General features: G+C 49.1%; 1 protein-coding gene across 2 annotated transcripts in view; it reads left to right on the top strand.

Annotated features, from left to right (window-relative positions):
• Nucleotides 1–22352, top strand: part of LOC141072763 (ABC-type organic anion transporter ABCA8-like) — a 313983-nt gene that overhangs the window by 38275 nt on the left and 253356 nt on the right. Inside the window, exons 4-5 of one of the 2 annotated variants that reach the window (XM_073559970.1) lie at nucleotides 10790–10942; nucleotides 11045–11145. In XM_073559970.1, the coding sequence (XP_073416071.1) occupies nucleotides 10790–10942; nucleotides 11045–11145 (254 nt within the window). Of the gene's footprint in view, nucleotides 1–10786; nucleotides 10943–11044; nucleotides 11146–22352 lie in introns of both variants that reach the window. The other variant, XM_073559969.1, reaches the window with a different exon arrangement.

The following is a 22352-nucleotide window of genomic DNA, read 5'->3' as shown; positions in this document are numbered from 1 at the left end:
CAGTAAAGGACCGCCGCTCACACGCGGTGATTGCATAGACTATACGGGACCGCAAACAGCCACACTGCTCCACATACGAGTATCACAGCAGCTGCCATACAGCCACAGAACGCTACTGCAGCCCGCCAAGAAGTGCTATATCTTTCCCGCCAGGCATAGACTCAGTTTCCCTCCAATATACTCAGTTTTACTCAGCTAAACGCACAATGTCTCAGAAAAGCACATCCTCACTCAAAACGAAGTCACGGGCAAGCTCTAGCAGGTCGTCAATAGCAGAACTCGCTGCTGTAGCTCGGGCCGAAGCAGCCAAAGCAAGATCCTCCTTTGCCGAACGAGAGATGCATCCAAAGTTGAGACAAGCAGATCAAGATACTTCCCCCACGTCTGCAAGCTGAAACTGCATGCTTGCAAGCCAAAACAGCACGTTTGCAGGCCAAACTAGAAAGACTTGCGGCAGACAAAGAGACAGCAGCTGCAATAGCTAAGGCTGAGTGTCCGGAACCTATGAAGAATCCCGATTCTGAGAGATGCACCAGCATTCTCGGACCAGATCTAGAGCAGCAAGATCCAGTGCAGCGTGTCGCAGAGTATGTCCATCAACATTAGGGCGTGGATGACAGCCATGAAGCATCATATTGATCAGCCCATGCTGATTACCAGCGATCCAACCCCGAGCTTCACTATCATATGCGAGGAGACGTCCAGCACAGAGATGTCGACCACAGCTACCGTTCCACTGAAAATAAGGTACAGCTCCCATCCCGCCTTAAAGCAACACCTTCTTCACCGACAAGGTATCGCACAGACTATCTGGAGTCAGAAGCGTCTTACAGGTGTGGTGATACACCACACACTAGACATGACTATAACACATCGGCTCATGCCAGCACTGACGGAGCCATCATGGACTTTGCAAAGTTCTTTGCCCGCCGAGAACTGGTTACAAAAGGACTTGTAAAGTTCACTGACAAACCTGAGAACTGTCAGTCATGGCGAGCCTTGTTCCAGAGTGCCATTCATGGTCTGGACCTTTCTTCTAGTGAGGAGTTAGATCTCCTGGTAAAGTGGAGCCGAGCATGCCAAAAGAATGAGAGACATTAATGTAAAGCATCCTCACACAGCCCTACATAAAGTGTGGGAAAGACTTGATGAATGCTATGGGACAGTAGAAGTCATAGAGATTGCTTTATATAAAAGAATTGATGATTTCCCTAAGATAGGACACTGTCATGTCCGCCATGTCTGCCTTGTCTGTTTTGCCTCGTGACCCCTGGAGCGGTGTGCTTGTGCATCTCATGTCTGCTACCCTGCATGTTCCCTAGAGCAGTGTGCACACTCACCTCATGACTGTTGAACTGCAAGATGCCTGCGTTTCTGCTCTGCCTTCTATGATCATCTCGTCATGTCTAGAACCCCTGATTATGTGTCCTTCCTATGCTCCAGCATAGGCTGGTTCAGCAGTCTTCTCAGTATGTCTGGAACTCTGATCATGTGACCTTTCCTAGGATCCTGCTCTGTCTGGTTCTGCAATCGTCTCTGCATGTCTGAATCCCTGATCATGTGACCACGCTCTGTGATCCTAGAGGATCTGAACTGGAAGTTCTTCCATGAGCCTGACCCGGAAGAGGTGGTGCTATGCCCTATATCAGACCTCCCCTTCCTTTGCTCAGGGCCTGAGTATTGTGTTGCTTCCCTGCATGGCTGCTTGGTCTGCTGGGTCGCTCCCTCTATTCTGTGCCCTTGCACTCTGCTCTGTCGTGCGTCTCTGAACACGTTCCGTGCTCGTATTCCGTCTCTTGTCTCGAGTCTTGTCTGGTGTTTGTCCCTCGTGCCATGTTTTGTCTCTGCTCTGCCTTGCCTTGTAGTCCTTCTTTGCTCTGTGTCCGTTCTGTGTATCTGGTCCCTGACGTGTCTCCCTACACGTGCAGGTCTCGCTCTGTGCCCTGTCCCTGGCGTGTCTCCTACCGTGCAGGCTCCGTTCTGTACCCTGTCTAGTCCCAAGGTTCTCCCTTATCCCGGCTCTGGGCTTCGGCCTACGCTCCGCTGCTAGACTCTGTCCCTGTCCCTTACGTGTCTGTCTACAGGTGCAGGCCTCCGTTCTGTGCTCTGTCCCTGGTGTGCTCCTCGGTACACGCAGGCCTTGCCCTGTATCTTGCCCTGGCATGTCCTTTGCATGCGCAGGGTCCTGTCTACTACTCTATGCCTTGTCTCTGATACTTCGTGCGCTCTTGCACTTTTCGTACTAGGCTTTGCCGTGCTTTCTGCACGCGTCTCTGTCCTGTATCTTTGCCTAGCCCTGCCTTGTGGCTCCGTACCTCCGTGCACGTGCCTGGTCGTCTGTGCCTGCCTGGTGTGCCTCAGCCATGCCGCCTCTAGCCGTGCTCACCTGTGTGCCTCAGCCGTGCCCCCATCCAGTGCTATAGTGGTTATCGTCTGTGTGGCCGCAGCGGTGCTGCCTCTAGTCGTGCCCGCCTGCTTATGCCATCGTCGGTACCACCTGCCGTTGCCGCCAGCCGTGGTCTCTACGCTCCCTTGCACGCACGCTGGTTCTCGCACTTTGCTTTTTCGTGCTACTCTTGCACAAAGTCTTTTGCTCTTTTTGCTGTGCTCTGAACCCTAGTTTGCCTGCCGAATTCCGTAACCTGCCGACCACTGCCAGAGGTCCGGACCTAGATGACTGCGGCCTGATGTCCGGAGCTGATGTCCGTAGCCTGATTCCTGGACCCTGACGGTTGATGCCTGGACCCCGGTTTCCGAAGCCATTGAACCCGTCCCTGGCGTGCCCTCACACATGCAGGCCACCATCCCTGAGCTTCTCCCTGGCGTGCCCTCGCACGCACATGCCTCCGCCCTTGTACCCGTCCCTGGCATGCCCCTCGGCATGCGCAGGTCTCCGTTATGTGAATCTGATCCTGGCGTGTCTCCTTGCACACACCCTGTTTTGTCTCCTAGTTCGTCTCCCGTATTTCTGAAGCCTGCTGACCGCTGCCGGAGGTTTGGAGCCAGATGCCTGGACCCTGTCAGTCCTTGCCAGCCTTCCGGATTCCGATGCCTCGTACCCTGCCTTGGACTTTGGCGTGCCCTGGCACGCACCTCGTTATATGGATTCCGTGTGTTCACGTTTGCACCTGTTTTGCCTAGAAGAGTTCCTCAAGCCTTGGACGCATCTTGCTTTATGTTCTTTGTGTGTTCACCTTTGCACCTGTTGTACCCTGAAGTGTTCCTGGATGAAGTTTACTTGAACTAATGCCTTGTCTCGTCTTGTCTTGCTTCCTGGGCCGGCCATCTGGTACAGCTGCCGTGGTGGCTCACCCCCTTGGTCTTGCCCCTGACACTCCCTGTATAGGGGGTGGTTCCTCACTAGGTCAGCTCGCCCTAGGTGGGTGGGTGCCACGGCCCAGAGGGTCCACTCTTCAAAGAAAAACGACTCAGCTTAAGCTGACGCTCATCACAGACCTAAAGGTTATCTAAAGCTTAGAGAACTGAGTGATTTATTGACTGAGTTACAGGTTGCCCAGCAGGAAGGAGACTTGCCCAGATTGGCATTCTTAGACACCACTAATGGTGTCAATCCGATAGTACAGGAGTTTCCTTACAACCAACAAGAAAAGTGGATTACATGTGGTTCGCAGTATAAGCAAAATAATAATGTATCATTCCCTCCTTTCACTGTATTTGTTGATTTTGTCACCAAACAATCTAGAATTAGAAATGACCCTAGTTTTGACTTTACTCTGTCATATTCCACTGCCCCTGCTGTCAAACCCAGCAAGACACCCGTGGCAGTCCACAAAACTAACATTGTTTCCACAGGCCCTACTCATTAGGTGAATAAAACCCCTCCAGACGAGAGCAAGCCTCAGGATGTCAGTAAACATTGTCCTCTACACAAGAAACCGCATCCTCTACTGAAATGCAGAGCCTTCAGGGAGAAGTCTTTGGAGGATCGCAAAGGTTTCCTCAAGGAGAACAACCTGCTTCAACTGTTGTGCCACAACCTCTTACTTCGCCAGGAACTGTGAAACTAGCGTGAAATGTGCAGAATGCAGCAGCACGGATCACAATACAGCCTTGCACCCTGGATCACCTCCACGAGCGTTGTCGCAAGCAGAGAAGCAAGATGAGAATCAGGAGGATACTGACGAAGACACCCCTGTGGTCAGCTCTCAATGTACGGAGATCTGTAAGGGACTCAGGAGGAAAGTCCTGTTCAAAAATCTGCCTTGTCCGAGTCTATCCTGCAGGTCTCAAAGACAAAGCCTTCGAGATTTATGCAATCATGGATGACCAAAGTAACAGGTCTCTAGCCTGGTCCATCTTCTTTGACAACTTCAGCATTGTAGGTCCTGGTTCTCCCTACACCCTGAGGACGTGTTCAGGTACCGTTGAGACGGCGGGGAGAAAAGCAACCGAATACAAAGTGTAGTCAATAGATGGCCAGACCTGCCTATCATTTCCGACCATCCTGGAGTGCAACCAGATTCCTGATTTCTGACAACAGGTCAGAAATACCTTCACGGGAGGTGGCGAGACATCACCCCCATCTAAAGCGTATAGCCCACCTGATACCTGAGATGGATCCAGGAACCCCAATAGCTCTACTCCTGGGAAGAGATATACTACGAGTCCACAAGACTAGAGAGTGTATAAATGGCTTTGGGAACGCTCCGTACGCAGAGAGGCTCGACCTTGGATTGGTCATCAAAGGAGACGTCTGCCTAGGAGGAGCACACAGTCAACTCTATGCTTACCAGCACACTAGAAAATGGACGTCCATCTCTTTTCTGGTCATGTCACAATAGTCTGCTGGTAAAGGAATTGCCAAACAGCACTCCAATACCTTGCCCTTTCTCAGCACCTACCACACCTGTGAAGGTGAGCAAGACCTCATGGGATGTACAGTTTTCCACAGGACAAAGGAGGACGACAAGGTTGCGATGTCCATAGAGGATAGGATGTTCCTGGACATCATGGATACACAAATAGTCAAAGACAACCTCAACAAGGGACAACCTATTCCTGGAGATAGCGTGCTAAAGAAGCTTGATCCAATTGTTGACCAAGACGGGCTGCTGAGAGTAGGTGGCCGTTTTCAAGAAGTCAAGATAGCAGTTTCAGAGAAACACCCGGTAATAATTCCTGGACGTCATCATGTCACAACCCTGCTCATTCAGCATCATCATGACTTGGTGAGACACCAAGGCCATTTGTTCACCGAAAGAAATCTGCGGGCGGCTGGTCTATGGATAATCGGCACAAAGAGAAGCGTGAGCAAACTCATCTTCAACTGTGTTAGGTGTCGCAAACTCCATGGCTCGTTCCAAAATCCGAAGATGGCCAATCTTCCATCCAACAGACTCAGTACCGAACCCCCCTTCACCAATGTTGGACTAGACGTATTCGGTCCTTGGTCCGTGGCTATTCGACGCACTGGGAAATCCAAAACTGAAGCAAAGTGTTGGGCAGTTCTATTCACTTGTCTGTCCATCAGAGCTGTTCATATCGAAGTAATCGAGTCTATGGACACTTCAAGTTAAATGCTTTTCGATGCTTCACCGCAATCAGAGGCCCTGTGAAGCATATTCGCTCCGACGAGGGACGAATTTCATTGGAGCGGCAAGAGAACTTCAGATCCCTTCCAATTTGGACATCGCTAACATTGAAGGGTACCTAGGCGAGCAAGGATGCACCTGGACTTTCAATCCACCACACTCTTCGCACATGGGAGGTGCCTGGGAGAGAATGATAGGCATAGCACACAAGATACTGGACTCTATCTTCTTACAAATGAACACCAGGCTCACACTTGAGAGTTTAACTATGCTCTTGGCCCAGGTATCAGCTATCATGAATGCCAGGCAACTGTCAGCACTCTCCAGCGATTTCAGAGACACGACAGCTCTTACTGCTACTCACGCAGAAAATCCGAGAGCTCCACTCGGAGAATTTAATGATAAAGACCTCTTCAGATGCCAATGGAGGCAAGTGCAAAGCGTGTCCAATGTCTTCTGGGACAGATGGAAGAAGCAATATATCTCCACTCTACAAACCAGGACAAAATGGCAAAAAGACCGCCCAAATATCCAACCAGGCGATGTGGTACTTCTCAAAGACACTCAGTCACATCGTAATGAGTGGCCACTCGGCCTAGTCACCAGGCCTCTTCCCAGCAAGGATGGGAAAGTGCGCAAGGTAGATGCCTAGCGGGGAGTGTTCTGCCCATTCTGAGCAGCTAGATATTTTTAAGCGCTGTTACAGCTATGGCCATTAGGTGTCATAAGTTGCCCTTCTCTTTTATTCATGTGTTTGGAATTTTCTGTTTCCCAAATGGTTAATTGTTCAGAACTGCCCCTTCTTTCTGCCCTGATCAACAACATGTAACCATTTTCTAGCCGTCTCCTGAGTAGCTCACACCTGCTCAGCTCTCTGCAAAACCATTGCCTACGGTATAACAAGTGGATTCCGGTAAGGTTAATAAGCATCCTATAGTTAAGCATCCTCTGTTGAGTCAGTGCAAGCTTGCAACCCTTAGGTCAGTGTTTCTCAACTCCAGTCCTCAAGACCCACCAACAGGTCAAGTTTTCAGGATTTCCTTAGTATTGCACAGGTGATAATTTCATCACCTGCTCAAGCATTAATAGCATCACCTGTGCAATACTAAGGAAATCCTGAAAACGTGACCTGTTGGTGGGTCTTGAGGACTGGAGTTGAGAAACACTGCCTTAGGTGTTTTAGACATCTTTCTCCTTTGCTGTTGTGTGTGTTATATTGCTCAGCTCTTATATAATGCATGATCATCCATATCTGTGTTCAACAACCTCTGATATCAGCTACTACTGTTCTACTATACCATCTGTTATCATCTCTCATTGTTGTCCATATCACCCCAATAAATAATAGACTTAAGCACCCATACAGTCTTGTTTCTGGGAGTGGATGAAAGGTTAAGCCGTATGCTGGAATCCACACAGCGTCATACATGGAAGAAGGCAGAACACTCATCATTGTTTGATCTGAAAGTAAAATATGAAAATAGGTGCAAGATATCTTTGACATTGAAGTTACATTTGATTATCTTAACTGAATATTATAGAGCTAAGAAGATCCCAAGGGTTTTACGCTCAAATGTTCGTCCTAACCTCATGTCTGGTGATTCTACTTTTTGTCTGAAATTTTGTATGATTTCTAACAAATATGGCTTGGATTTGATACTTTTAAATATTGAATTTTTACAAGAATTGAAAAGGTTTACTTCTGAGATACCTCCTGTGGAGTCTGAGATCAAGTGATTATTGAAAGAGGATGAGTGGAGTAATTACAAAATGTTATTGGATGGTAAATTGGAAAAAGTTTGTTTGGAATTAGAAGATACTAAGCGGAAAAAATGGAACCGGGATATGGATGATTATAAATCTGGCAACATTTATAACTGGCAAAAAGAAGGTTCAGGAAATTGGAGAAAGAGAGGTTTTAAGCAAAAAGAAAAAAAAAATTCCATCCGACCCTGCATCCGGGTCACTGCGCGCACCTGTAACGCCGCCGGCGCCATGCCCGAAGATTTAAAGGGCCGGCGGCAGGATAGGTGCGTGTCGTCCCACTGTTTCTGGGGGGGGCAGCTGCCCCCCCTGCCTCACAGTGGGTACGCCCATGGATCCACCATTCACAATAGGAGAACTCGCAGCCCACCTCCTCCTGTGCAGTGACTGATTAAGCCTTTATATACAGTAAATAACACAGGATCCGCCAGTCACAAAAGGTGATGTCACAGCTCACCTCCTCCTCCTGTACAACAACTGAAAACATCTCTAAATACAGTGAATAACACGTAATAAACCATTCACAATAAATGGTCACAGCTCACCTCCTCCCCCTCCTGTACAGTGACTGATCAAGCCTTTATATACAGTAGATTAAATGGGATCCACCATTAACAATAGGTAATGTCACAGCTCACTTTATTCCCTTCCTATGCAATGACTGATAACACCTTATATACAGATGACACAGGATCCACCATTCACAATAGGAGATTTCACAGCCCACCTCTTCCTGTACAGTGACTGATAACATCTCTATATACAGTGCATAATACAGGATCCACCATTCACAATAGGTGGCTGGGACCCTAGGAGGTAGCGACCATGCTATTTTAGAATTTTGGATAACTAGAGGCGGAAGACCTGTGAAGACTCAGACGTCAAGGTTAGATTTCAGAAAGGCAGATTTTAAGGGATTCAGAAAGAGAATTGGAGGGATCCAATGGCTGGATATCCTTAATGACAAAAATGTCCAGGAGGGATGGGAAATCTTGAAAAATGAAATTCTCAAAGCACAGTTGTTAACAATTCCGAAAAGAGGGAAGAATAGGAAGCATTTAAGGAAACCAGGATGGATGAACACATAACTTAAGCACATGCTAAAAAGGAAGAAAAAAATGTTTATAAAATGGAAAGAGGGAGGCATATCTAAAGAAGAATATAATGCTGTCTGCAGAACCTGCAGGGCACAAATCAGATTAGCAAAAGCTGAGAATGAATTGAGGCTTGCAAGAGATGTCAAAAGCAATAATAAAGGATTTTGGGGATATGTCAAAAGTAAAAGAAAAGTCAAAGATGCTATAGGATTTTTACAGGATGAAAATGATGAAATGGTAAGACAGGATGTTGAGAAGGCTGAACTTTTAAATTCCTATTTTGCATCTGTTTTCTCTCAGAAAGGAAATGTAACATCAACTGTTATTCACTGTCCTATTAAGGGAATAGAAGAATCCAGGATATCTATAAACAGAAAGATAGTGAGGAAACACTTAGCTAACCTAAATGAATTCAAGTCTCCAGGTCCAGATGAATTACACCCCAGAGTACTGAAGGAGATAGCAGAAGAAATTTTTGAACCCCTCTCCATAATCTTTGAAAATTCTTGGAGAACAGGAGAAGTGCCAGAAGACTGGAGAAGAGCAAATGTTGTTCCTATGTTCAAAAAGGGGAAGAAGGTGGACCCAGGCAACTATAGGCCGGTGAGTCTGACTTCTATACCAGGAAAGATCTTTGAACAAATTATTAAACAACATATATGTCAATACCTGGATAAGAATGAAGTGATTAAACAGAGTCAGCATGGGTTTGTAACTAATAAGTCATGTCAGACTAACTTAATTTCCTTCTATGACGGTATCACTGATTGGGTGGATCAAGGAAATGCTGTAGATATAGTATACCTTGACTTCAGCAAAGCATTTGACAAAGTCTCTCATACAATCCTTATTGAAAAAATGACTAAGTATGGAATGGACAAGGCAACTGTTAGGAGGATTCATAACTGGCTTAGTGATCGGACCCAAAGAGTGGTCGTAAATGGCTGCACATCCAGTTGGAAGAATGTCTCAAGTGGGGTACCACAGGGCTCTGTCCTGGGCCCTGTATTGTTCAACATCTTTATCAACGATTTAGATGAAGGAATTGAGGGTAAACTGATTAAATTTGCTGATGACACAAAGCTAGGAGGGATAGCTAATACTAGAGAAGAGAGAGAGATGATTCAAAAAGATTTAAATAAACTGGAGAAGTGGGCAGCAACTAACAGAATGGTTTTTAACAGGGAGAAATGCAAAGTACTACATCTGGGCAATAAAAATGAAAAAAGCATATATAGAATGGGAGGAATAGGGCTAAGTGACAGCACATGTGAAAAAGACTTGGGTATACTAATAGATCACAGACTGAATATGAGTCAACAGTGTGATGCAGCAGCAAAAAAGGCAAATGCAATTCTAGGATGTATTAATAGAAGCATACAGTCTAGATCACGTGAAGTCATTATTTCCCTCTACTCCTCTTTGGTCAGACCTCATCTGGAATATTGTGTCCAGTTTTGGACACCACATTTTAAAAAAGACATCAACAAACTGGAGCAAGTTCAGAAAAGAGCGACCAGAATGGTGACCGGTCTGCAAACCCTGTCTTATGAGGAAAGGTTGCAGGATTTGGGAATGTTTAGTTTGCAAAAGAGAAGACTGAGAGGAGACTTAATAGCTGTCTACAAATATCTAAAGGGATGTCACATTGTAGAAGGATCAACTTTATTCTCATTTGCACAAGGAAAGACTAGAAGCAATGGGATGAAACTGAATGGGAGGAGACACAGATTAGATATTAGAAAAAACTTTTTGACAGTTAGAGTGATCAATGAGTGGAACAGGCTGCCACGAGAAGTGGTGAGTTCTCCTTCAATGGAAGTCTTCAAACAGAGGCTGGACAGACATCTGACTGGGATGATTTAGCGAATCCTGCTTTGAGCAGGGGGTTGGACCAGATGGCCCAGGAGGTCCCTTCCAACTCTACGATTCTATGATTCTATGATTCTATGTCACAGCTCACCTTCTTCCTCTCTCTGTAGAATAACAGATTCGGGTCCAGTGCTTGTACTCATCTATTATCTCTTTAGACCCATAGAGGGTGCAGACGGACCGGATGCTTCTTGACCCACTAGTGTTGTACATGACAGGCGAGGGCTCTGTGGCTCTGTTGCAGATTTAGCATTGAGGTCCAGAAACGCCAAGATACCCCTCTTACCTCCCATAAATCACATCGGGGCTATTTAAAGGGACAACCTATGAATGCACAATGACATGTTAAATATATTTCCAGATTACACAGTGTGTATACATTACAGACATTTAGTGCCCCAATGATTGCAGGGTTGGTTATGGTGGGCAGTTGTAGTCACCGGGGTCCTTCCCCGGCCTTTCGTTTCACATCTGGCTTTTTTGTTTGTTTGTTTCTTTCAGCAGAGAATTTTGTAGAATTTGCTGATGAAAGCGAATTGCTGGACGCCATAAGCAGGAACCTCACGGTGGCCGTTCTCTTCCAGGACTCATTCCGCTATCATATCAGATACCACACAGCCGATATCGTCCTTCCCAATGAATACCTCTCACACATGGGTAAAGGAAGCATTCAATGACTAATCATTAATCTGGGCCTCAGTTTCTCATTTGGCACTGGCCCGTTTTTTTCAGTGTTGGACAGCTATTTTCTTTTTGCAGGATTTTGTGAAACAGCAGAGTCAGAGTTTTGCATTCCCTTTCAATATTGGAAAAGCGGATTTATCTCATTGCAAGCAAGTATCGACTCCGCCATCATTGAAGTGAGTGCAGTTTATTTTTCTTTTCTTGCACCTTTCCCTCTTATAAGGTTGTGAAAGACCTTTTGGGATGTTTTAACAGTACATTTTGTTTCTAACTTTTCCTGTAACTGGGGCTGATATACAGTGGGTGCGGAAAGTATTCAGACCTCTTTAAGTTTTTCACTCTTTGTTTCATTGCAGCCAGTTGGTAAATTCAAAAAAGTTCATTTTTTCTCATTAATGTACAATCTGCACCCCATTTTGACTAAAAAAAAATAGAAATGTAGAAATTTTTTGCTAATTTATTAAAGAAGAAAAACTGAAAAATCACATGGTCATAAGTATTCAGACCCTTTGCTCAGTATTGAGTGGAAGCACACTTTTGAGCTACTACAGCCATGAGCCTTCTTGATCCTCTCCAGTTCCATCAGGTTGGATGGTGAACGTTGGTGAACAGCCTTTTTCAGGTCTCTCCAGAGATGCTCAATTGGGTTTAGGTCACGGCTCAGGCTGGGCCAGTCAAGAATGGTCACAGAGTTGTTCTAAAGCCACTCCTTTGTTATTTTAGCTGTGTGCTTAGGGTCATTGACTTGTTAGAAGATGAACCTTTGGCCAAGTCGAGGTCCAGAGCTCTGGTTTTCATCCAGGATATGTCTGCACTTGGCTGCATTCATGTTCCTTCAATTGCAACCAGTTGTCCTGTCCCTGCAGCTGAAAAACACCCCCATAGTATGATATGGCCACCATCAATTTTCACTGTTGGGATTGTATTGGGCAGATGATGAACAGTGCCTGGTTTTCTCCACTCATACCGCGTAGAATTATCACCAAAAAGTTCTATCTTTGTCTCATCAGACCAGAGAATCTTATTTCTCATAGTTTGGGAGTCCTTCATGTGTCTTTTAGCAAACTCAATGCGGGCTTTCATATGTCTTGCACTAAGGAGAGGCTTCCCTCAGGCCACTCTGCCATAAAGCCCCGACTGGTGGAGGGCTGCAGTGATAGTTGACTTTGTGGAACTTTCTCCCATCTCCCTACTGCATCTGTGGAGCTCAGTCACAGTGATCTTGGGGTTCTTCTTTACTTCTCTCACCAAGGCTCTTCTCCCACGATTGCTCAATTTGGCTGGACGGAACTTTCTAGGAAGGCTTCTGGTGGTCCCAAACTTCTTCCATTTAAGGATTATGGAGGCTACTGTGCTCTTAGTAACCTTGAGTACTGCAGAAATTCTTTTGTAACCTTGGCCAGATGTGTGACCTGCCACAATTCTGTCTCTGAGCTCCTTGGTGTCATGGTATCTGGAATTTTGGTCTGACAAGCGAAGGGTTAATGGTTTGAGCCTCTCTTTGACCTCAGGGAGGGTATTTATGGCCACAGGCGAGCAACCTTCCCTGTCGTTTATACTTCATACTTGAGTGTGTCCGACCCTGTCTTTGCTAAGTGCCTCTCGCCTGTTCCCGTGTCTATGGTGTGTATGAACTAGTCTGGTTTCTGGTTTTGTCTCTTGGCTTTCTGATTTGGTACCGTCCTGCTCGATCCGTGTTCTGACCTTTGGCTTCCCTCGACTACCCTCTCGCCTTCTGATTTTGTTCCATGCAGCCCGACCCGTGCCTGACCTCCTGCTTGCCTGACCATTCTTGTTCTGCCTGATTCTGTACCGCATTGCTTCTCCTGTGTATGACTTCTGGATTGTCTGACCATCGCTACTGTATAAACCCCTGGCTCTCTGAGCCCCCTGCCCGCCACCTCAGCATCCCTGCGATAAGCTCCGCCCCCTCTGACATCACAGGTCACGTGGTGCTAGGTCCTGCAGCCTCTGAGCGCTTCTACCAGTGCTCCGCCCCTTCCACAGGTCCTGCGACCTCCCAAACTGTGTTCCTACACAGGTCCCTCTGACAGCCACGTGGTCTGAGTTGCTACGCTGATGCCGGGACCGCTGACCGGTCACGCTACCCTCTTGCAGATAAGGGTAAGCGTGATACTTGGCCAGTTCATTTGACCTCGTGATTCTCATTTGGTCTGACATGCACTGTGAGCTGTGAGGTCTTAGGGTCCCGTTTCCCATAGCGATGCACCAGCGATCCCGACAACGATACGACCTGGTAAGGATCGCTGGTGCGTCGCTACAGGATCGCTAGTAAGCTGCCAAACAGGCAGATCTCTTCAGCGGCGCAGCAACGATCCGGCGATCCGTATAACTGTGGCACCCCCAGGAGTACGGTCGCCACAGTGGCATTACCTTCCTCCTAGGGAGTGTGATGTCATGCTTGGAGCAATGAAGGATCTCTCTATCAGGTAATTCCAGCACACAGCACATTTCCTACTCCAGGCCAGCAGAGGGAGCTCTGAACCTAACTGCTGAGGAGCTGCTCTCTGTGGTCAGGAATGAGAAGTTAGTCAGTTCATGCAGAGAGAGGGAAGAGTGTGGACGTTGGAAGACGAGCTGGGGAGAACTGAGCTGAAGTCAAGCTTGCCCCTAGATGAAGCGCATTGACAGGGCCCTGGCGTCCGAGGCTGTGTGGATACTAAAGGTCCCGCAGGAAAAACTGGAGGAACAAAAGGCTGTAAATGTTCTGTTCCCACCTAAGACTCGAAGTCACAGCAGCAACGTGTGTGAGCCAGAGAGAGAGGGCTACAGCTGCCTGCCATGCGAGTGGAGTTCTAAGCAAGAGCAAGCAAGAGGAACTTGTGTGTAATTCATAACTACAAGTACTTCAGATTAGTGCTAGAAAGGAGACTACACAACCTATCTGCATAGAGAGATTTCCAAGTTGCTTCCAGGTTGACCAACTTCTGTACAATCTGTGATCTGAATCCTGGAGTGTACCTACAAAGCACAGTGAAAGGTAAAAGAGACTGCACCCTGTTGTGTTCTTTGAATCCTTCCTGCAACCCCTTCAGCACTGCTACATCTCTGTGTCTAAACACTACATCATCTACCTTAACATCTACTACTACAGCTCTACCTGTGGAGAGCTATTCCATCTTTGCTGCCTTATACCATCTGTCCCAGAGGATCTGCACCGCAGCATCAGCTTAACACCTTCATTGCTGAGTACCAGAGGTGGCATCACGAATTATCTACCTATAAACTTTATTCAGCTTCATTCCACCTATTTTACATGGACACCCAGGGTCACGGACCGGGTCACTGCCACCGTGACACATCCCTTTAAGACACCGGCCCGGTACTGACTAATCCCACAGCCCTGGGGGTGATCCATAATGACCTCGCCGGTTGTTGGTACCTTGTCACACAGCAGCTTCTCTGGTGATTACCGCCTGCGTCCCTGAGTTCTTTGTCGCCAAGAGGTCGCTCGTCAGTGTCAAACACAGCCATGCGCGCTTGCCAACGGGACACAGACAATGAAAAAATGGCCCAGGACATTCGAGCACGATCAGCGATTTCCAGTGGGGGGCGGTCGCCGCTGCGTTTCACATGTAGCGAGATCGCTGGCAAGGTCACTGTTGCGTCACAAAATCGGTGACGCTTCAGCGATCTCGCTAGCAATCTCGCTATGTGAGACGGGGGCTTCATATAGACAGCTGTGCGTCTTTACAAATCAAGTCCTATCAGTTTAAGGGTATGTGCACACGCTGCGGATTCTGCTGCGGATCTGCAGTGGATTTGCCGCTGCGGATCCGCAGCAGTTCCGCAGGCAGTGTACAGTATAATGTTATCCTATGGGTTTTCAAATCCGCAGTGCACATGCTGCAGATTTTTCCGTCCAGAAAAGTTGCGGTTTGACATCCGCAGCATGTCAATTCTTTCTGTGGATTCCGCTGTGGTTTGACACCTATTCCATTGTCCAGGTGTCAAACCGCAGGGGAAAACCGATGGCAAATCTGCAGGAAAACCACAAGTCACTTTACCTGCGGTTTTACTTGCGGATCCGCACGGAAAAATCCGCAGGTGAATCCGCAGCGTGTGCACACACCCTGATTAAACACAGCTGGACTCCAATGAAGGAGTAAAACCATCTCAAGGAGGATCACAAGGAAATGGACAGCATGTGACTTAAATATGAGAGTCTGAGCAAAAGGTCTGAATACTTATGACCATGTGATATTTCAGTTTTTCTTTTTTAATAAATTTGCAAAAATTTTCTCCATTTGTTTTTCTTTACAGTCAAGATGGGGTGCAGAGTGTACATTAATGAGAAAAAAATGAATTTTCTCCTTCACCTCATTGGGGGACACAGGTACTGTGGGTGTATGCTACTGCTGCCTGGAGGCTGACACTAAGTGAAAAAAAAAGAGGTTAGCTCCTCCACCGTATACACCCTCGCCCCGATTGCGGGCGGAATCAGTTTTTGCTTAGTGTCTGTTGGAGGCACACATCTGTCTGTTTCCAGACTGATTTTTTTTTCATTCCCCATGAAGATGGGGAATGAAAGACAGGGTTGACGGACCCTATTGAAAGGGTCCGATCTCTCCAAACCAATAACAGGCGACCACGTGTGAGTGTCGCCTCCACATATCCTCTCCTGCAACGGGGATTTTTTCCAGACGTTCCTTTTTTACATGAAGATGAGACAGGGGCAACGGACCCTGTTGAAAGGGTCCAATCTCCCCAATCCAACAACGGGCGAGCACGTGCGAGTGTCGCCTCCACATACCCTCTCCCGCAATGTGGGATTTTTCCAGTGCTTTTTTCACATGAAGGTGGACAGGGGTGACGAACCCTATTGAAAGGGTCCGATCTCCCCAAACCAACAACGGGCGAGCACGTGCGAGTGTCGCCTCCACGTATCCTCTCCCGCACTGTTGGAATGATGCCGGACTTAGCCATGACCACCCTAAGGTATGGAAACCCTAGGCTGCAGAGGCACAAGTGCAGTCTGTGCGGCCCCCACTGCACCACCAATGCTAAGACTTGTGGTGCGGCAAGGGGGCGAACGGTCCCTCTCCTCACCCCTTGAAGGGGTTAGATGGAGCCAGGGTGCCTGCACCGTCCTTTGTTTCATATGGCCCCCTCCCTCTACCTGAGCTGGAGCCGAAGCACGGAGGAGGGTGGCCTAGGAGGGCTCCTGCAGCAGCGCAGGGCTGCAGCCCTTATCTTCGTCCGGGCGCCACAACGCGATCCCTGGCATCGGGCAGCGGCGGACCCGGTTCCGGCCTTGCCTGGGGCTCGGTGCCCCCACCCCCCCCCCTGTGGGCGGATATCAAAAATTTAGGATGCGTCCGGAAGTCCCCGCTCCCCGGCGTCGCGTCACGCCGGCCCTGCCCCCCGTGGCCTGGGCGGACGCAGAAGAAATTTAGACCCCGACTTCGGGCCAAGGCTAGACCGCAGACAGAAGTACCGCCACCGGGAATCCTTTTTTTTCCAGGGGCCTGCCCGCAGTTGTGGCGCGCACCTGTTCAAACGGAGCGACGCTCTGCACTTCCAGGACACAGGGGGCACAGGACTGGTGTAAGTGCTATCACCTAGCCCCCTGAAAGGCCACGCTAGGAAAAATGGAGAGCGCCCTCTCCCAGTGTTTTTTTTCAGCGGATGCCTGACAGGTACAGCATGTCAGGAAAAGCTAAGATGCACACGTTACTGTACGCTACATGCATCTCCTGTCGGTCCGCTTTTCCGCGGGCACAGACCAAGCGAGTATGCGAAGCCTGCGAGTCCGAACGCGCCCAGGAGCCCTCCCCTGCGATCGATTCCAGTGTACCAAGTCCCCTGGAATGGGCCCTATCACTGTCGCAATCTATGGAGTCACTTACGAGAGAAATCGAGTCCCTTCGAGCCCCAGATAGGGGCAGGGACAGTGGATCGCCTGTCTTAGAGGGGTCCTCTACCTCACAGGAGCCTCCGGCCAGCAGGGGCCGCTCTCACTCCAGGCAGACATGGGGGAAACGAACCCACACGGCATCTCCTGGTCCATCCGGAGCCTCGGCATCTGTGAGCTCTGCTTCTCGCTCTCCGTCACCAGCAGTCGATAGCGAGCAAGGCTCAGACTACGACTTGGATGAACCCCTTGACCTAGATACGCCGGGTTGTCAGGAAACAGTTGACAGTCTCATAGAAGCTGTCAACCAGACTCTGGGGTTGAGGATGAGTCCACCTTGGCTTCGGGCCATAAGGTGTCATTTTGTCGTGATCCATGCTGGATCATGACAGATAAAATGCACTAGTAACCTTTTTTTTTCCTTAAGCTGTGGTGCTTAAAGATAGTTTTGCCCCCCGGTGGCCATTAGGGTCATTGTACTGTGTGGTTTCAGTTCTAGTTTTGCCCCCCAGTGGCCATTAGGGTCATTGCACTGTGGTGGTTTCAGTTCTAGTTTTGCCCCCGGTAGCTGTTAGGATCATTGCACTCTGGTTTCTTTAGTTTAGTGCATGTGATTATAAAGCAGGTGTGATTGCTCTGGCTCTGCTATAAAAGAATGTCAGGTGTTGCAATCACTGTTGGTGATATTGCTCATTTCCAACCAAGTCTGGTGAAGAAAGGAACTACAGAGAAGAGTTCCTGGCAGCTCAGGGGAGCTCTGGTGTATAGCTTCAGGTGGAAGCTGAACTCAGGTGTCGAGCTTCAAGGGTGAAGCTGAACTTTGGTGTTGGACTCTGTTGCTGGGAGCAATAGCAACAGAGCAAAGCTAAGTGGTGTTCCCTGTTTGTGACTTCTCTTATGTGTGCTTCAGTGCAGTGGTGGGATTAGTTTCTGCATGGTCCATTTCATTAGAAAGGGCTAAGTGCAGGGTGAGCTAGGGTTCTTAGGTTCCAGCTCGGCGACAGGTGCGGAGCCTGTATAGGGACTGTTAGGAGTGTAGAGACTGGCTCAGGGGAGTGCAGGAGGTCTCCACGTCCCCGTTCTCTATCGCAGGGCCCACCGTTGTAACTGTTGCCCCTTTCCCCGTGTCTTGTTGTTTTAGTTACCGACCTACTGGTCGCGTCACACAGGATGGGTCCACGTAACACATTTCAAGCGAGTCAAGCGCCCCCATAGAGTATTTTGCACTCACCCTGAGTTTGAGGATATAGTGCAACGACACAGAGAGCGGCCGGACAGGTGTTTCTCGGGCCAGAAGGCACTCGAGGTGAGGTATCCTTTTGCCCCGGATCGCCGTAAAAAATGGACGGAATCCCCAATGGTGGATCCACCTGTGTCACGCTTGGCTACGAGAACCCTACTATCCGTACCTAGTGGTTCTTCTTTTAAGGATCCCACTGATCACCTCATAGAGAACTTGGCTCGCTCAGTGTTTGAGGCATCAGGATCAGCACTCTCTCCCTCGTTCGCGGCAACGTGGGTAGCCAAGGCCATGATTTCTTGGTCAGAATCATTGAACAAAGCCTTGCAAGACATAGACCTACCACCTGAAGTATCAGAGATCGCAAATCAGATAACTATGGCGGGGGACTACTTGATCAATGCATCTTTAGATGCGGCCAACTGCGCGGACAGATAAAATGCACTAGTAACCTGTTTTTTTTCCTTGCACTGTGATGGTTTCAGTTCTAGTTTTGCTCCCGGTGGCCGTTAGGGTCATTGCACTTGATGTTTTCTTTGCTTTGTCTTTTGCCCCCGGTGGTCACTGGGATTATAGCAGCCTTTAGCCCCTGATCATTTGACCATTCCCTTTTCCTATATAGAGTCACATGGTCTATGAGCAGGTGTTGGTGATAGCGTCTTTTTGGGATTCCAACCACGGTGAAGGGAGCAGCTGGCTGAGGTGAAGCCACTGCAGAAACCTGGTGAAGTTAGCAGCTGGCTTGAAGGTTGGAGCCACTGCTGAAACTGGTGTTGAACTCTGGCTGCCCGGTGTCCGCAGCAGAGTGAGATGGTGAAGGTGGCAGCTGGCTCTGAGGTGTCGAGCCACTGCGAAAAGTTAATGCGGTGATGCACTATGCTGCCTGGTGCTGCAGCAGAGCAAGATAAGTCTTTTTGTATTTCCCGTTTGCATTTTTCCCTAGTGTATATTAAGTACAGCGGTGGGGCCAGTGCCTGCACCACCCAGCTCCCTAGCAAGGGATAGGTGTAGGGTGTGCTAGGGTGACAGGTATCCTGATCGGCGCCCGGTGTGGAACCGATATAGGGAACGTTAGGAGTGTGAGGGACACTGACTCAGGGGAGTGCAGGAGGTCTCCACGTCCCCGTTCCCTATCGCAGGACCCTCCGTTGTAACTGTTTCCCCTTTCCCCGTGTCTTGCTGTTTCAGTTACACGTGCCGTGTCTTGTCGTTTTAGTTACCGGCCTATGGGTCGTGTCACACAGGACAGGTCCACGTGGCACGCGGCACTTGCGGCCGCAAATGCGACCTCCATTAGGAGAGCTCTTTGGCTGAGGACATGGCGGGCCGATTCAGCTTAAAAGAAGTCCTTGACATCGCTACCATACCAGTGCGACCGCCTATTCAGAGAGAAGTTGGATCAATTCATCTCCGACTCCACAGGAGGGAAGAGCAGTTTTCTCCCTCAACAAAAGGTCAAACTGCCGTTTCATCACCAGTTTCAGGCACGTTTTCGGGCCTTTCTCAACCCCGGGTGGACCACAGCGGCCAATTCCACCGCATCAGGTCGCCCCAACCAGGATAGGGGCCAACAGGTCTCGTATAGAGCCAACCTATTGGGGAGAATGCGTACTAACCAGCCCAGGTCGAGGGGATCCAGGTCCCAAAGATCTTCAGCCAAATGACTCGAGGAATTTGCCAGGCGACACCAGCGAGGTAGGTGGCCGCCTACTCTGGTTTCGCCACGTCTGGCTAATGTCACACATGACACATGGGTGAGAGAGCTGGTGTCCTCAGGGTACAAGATAGAATTTGTCAGGTACCCCCTAAGACGATTTTTTCTTTCCCGTCCTCCCAAGGGGGATACTCGGGCAAGGACTCTACTAGGATCCATCGATTTACTCCGACACAATGGAGTTATTATTCCCATACCGGAAAACGAGAAGACTCAGGGCTTCTATTTCAACCTGTTTGCAGTCCCCAAAAAGGGCGGGACTGTCAGGCCCGTTTTGGACCTAAAGCTCCTGAACAAATTTATCAGGATCAGACATTTCCGGATGGAGTCTCTTCGTTCAGTCATATTGGCAATGGGGCAAGGAGAATACTTGGCCTCTATCTATATCCAGGACGCCTATCTTCATATCCCCATTTTCCCTCCGCATCAAAGATTTCTACGCTTCGCCATTAGCAGTCTACATTTCCAGTTCCCAGCGCTGCCCTTCGGGCTAGCCACTGCCCCCAGAGTGTTCACAAAGGTCATGGCAGTCCCCATAGCCATCCTGCACTCCCAGGGCATAGTCATATTGCCCTACTTAGACGACCTTTTGGTCAAGGGCCCTTCAAGGCGGGCATGCGAGGAAAGTGTCAGCATCACACTAGATACTCTTGCCCGCTTAGAGTGGTTGGTCAATGTAAAGAAGTCATGCCTTGTCCCAACCCAGAGGATTTCCTTTTTAGAGATGATTTTCGGCACTTTCCGAGGGTTGGTAATTCTCCCTCGAGACAAGGCTCTAGCTCTCCGGCAGGGAGTTCGGATACTTCACCAACCACTCCCTCACACCATCAGTTTCGGCATGAGGATTCTAGGAAAAATGGTGGCGGCATCCCGTTCGCCCAGTTCCATCTCCGCCCCCTGCAGCACACCCTCTTGTCATCCTTGGGACAAGAGCCCATTCACGCTCGATCACCGATGCCGGTTGTCCTCTCAGGTCAGACAGTCACTCGAGTGGTGGACAATCAGTTCCTCCCTTTTCCAGGGGAAGCCGTTTCCCCCAGACCATTGGCTGGTGGTCACAACCGACGCCAGCCTCCTCGGCTGGGGAGTGTTTTTTTTGCCACCACACGACCCACGCATGCCTCCCGATCAACTTGTTGGAGATATGGGCGATCCGGCTGATTCTGCAACATTTTCATCACCTTCTAGCAGTCCGCCCCATCCGGATTCAGTCGGACAACGCTAAGGTAGTGGCTTACATAAATCACAAAGGGGGCACCCGCAGCAGTGCAACCATGCGTGAGGTAGGGCACGTGCTTCGCTGGGCCGAGAGGAACCGCATGGTGATATCAGCGGTCCACATCCCAGGGGTAGAGAACTGGGCGGCAGACTTTCTCAGCCGCAGGGGCTTGTGTCTGGGGAATGGTCACTAAACCCCGAGGTCTTTCAGCAGATTTGCCAATGGTGGGGAACACCGGATGTTGATCTGATGGCCTCCAGGGTCAACGCCAAGGTGCCCACGTTTGTCGCTTGGTCCCGGGACCTGCAGGCAATCGCCATGGATGCTCTGGTTCTGCCATGGAACCAGTTTTGCCTCCCATACTTATTTCCCCCACTGCCACTACTCCCGAGGGTCATCAAGAATATCAAAGGGTTCCAGTGATTCTGCTGGCCCCAGACTGGCCTTGTCGGGCGTGGTACGCAGATCTAGTGCAGCTACTCGCCGACGTGCCATGGCGACTACTTTTGCAGGGGCCGATCTGCCACCCGAACTCAGGGGCCCTGTGTTTGATGGCTTGGCCGTTGAATCTTGGATTCTGACTCAGGCGGGGTTTGGGCGCAAAGTAGCTGCTACAATGATTAGCGCCTGGAAGCCTACCTTGGTATGAGTTTACCACCACACCTGGAAGGTTTTCTTTTCATGGTGTCGAAGCCGCGGTTGTTCTCCTCTGAGATTCTCTATCCCTAACATCTTAGCCTTTCTCCAGTCTGGCTTATATTCAGGCTTGGCCCCAAGTTCTCTCAGGAGACAGATATCGGCTTTATCCATACTTTTTCAGCGCAGGATTGCGACCAATATGCAAGTAAAGACTTTTATCCAGGGAGTCTCCCACTTGGTACCTCCCTGTAAGGCAACTATGAACATCTGGGACCTTAACCTGGTCCTAAGCGTTCTGCAGAAAGCTCCATTTGAACCACATACCTTTCCTGGAAGGTAGTGTTCCTCATAGCTATAACATCAATTAGGCGGGTCTCTGAGCTGGCAGCTCTATCTTGTCGAGCCCCATTTCTGACTTTCCACAAGGATAAGGTGGTTCTCAGACCAGCTCCTTCTTTTTTGCCAAAGGTCGTTTCTTCGTTCCACATCAATGAGGATATTGTCTTGCCCTCTTTTTGTCCAGCATCGGTTCACCATGTGGAAAAGGCCCTTCATACGTTGGACCTGGTGAGAGCACTCAGGAGGTATGTGTCACGGATGACACCCTTTCGTAAGTCAGACGTGCTGTTCCACGGTCCTGGGAGAGCCTGGAGGGGTGTAACTGGTGGGGTTAGACTAGGCTCCAGATAGACACCA

The sequence above is a fragment of the Dendrobates tinctorius genome, unplaced genomic scaffold (assembly GCF_039654945.1).
Source record: "Dendrobates tinctorius isolate UK_male_01 unplaced genomic scaffold, ASM3965494v1 ptg000014l, whole genome shotgun sequence".
NCBI classification, from domain to species: domain Eukaryota; kingdom Metazoa; phylum Chordata; class Amphibia; order Anura; family Dendrobatidae; genus Dendrobates; species Dendrobates tinctorius.
This window is presented reverse-complemented; position numbering and strand designations above follow the sequence as displayed.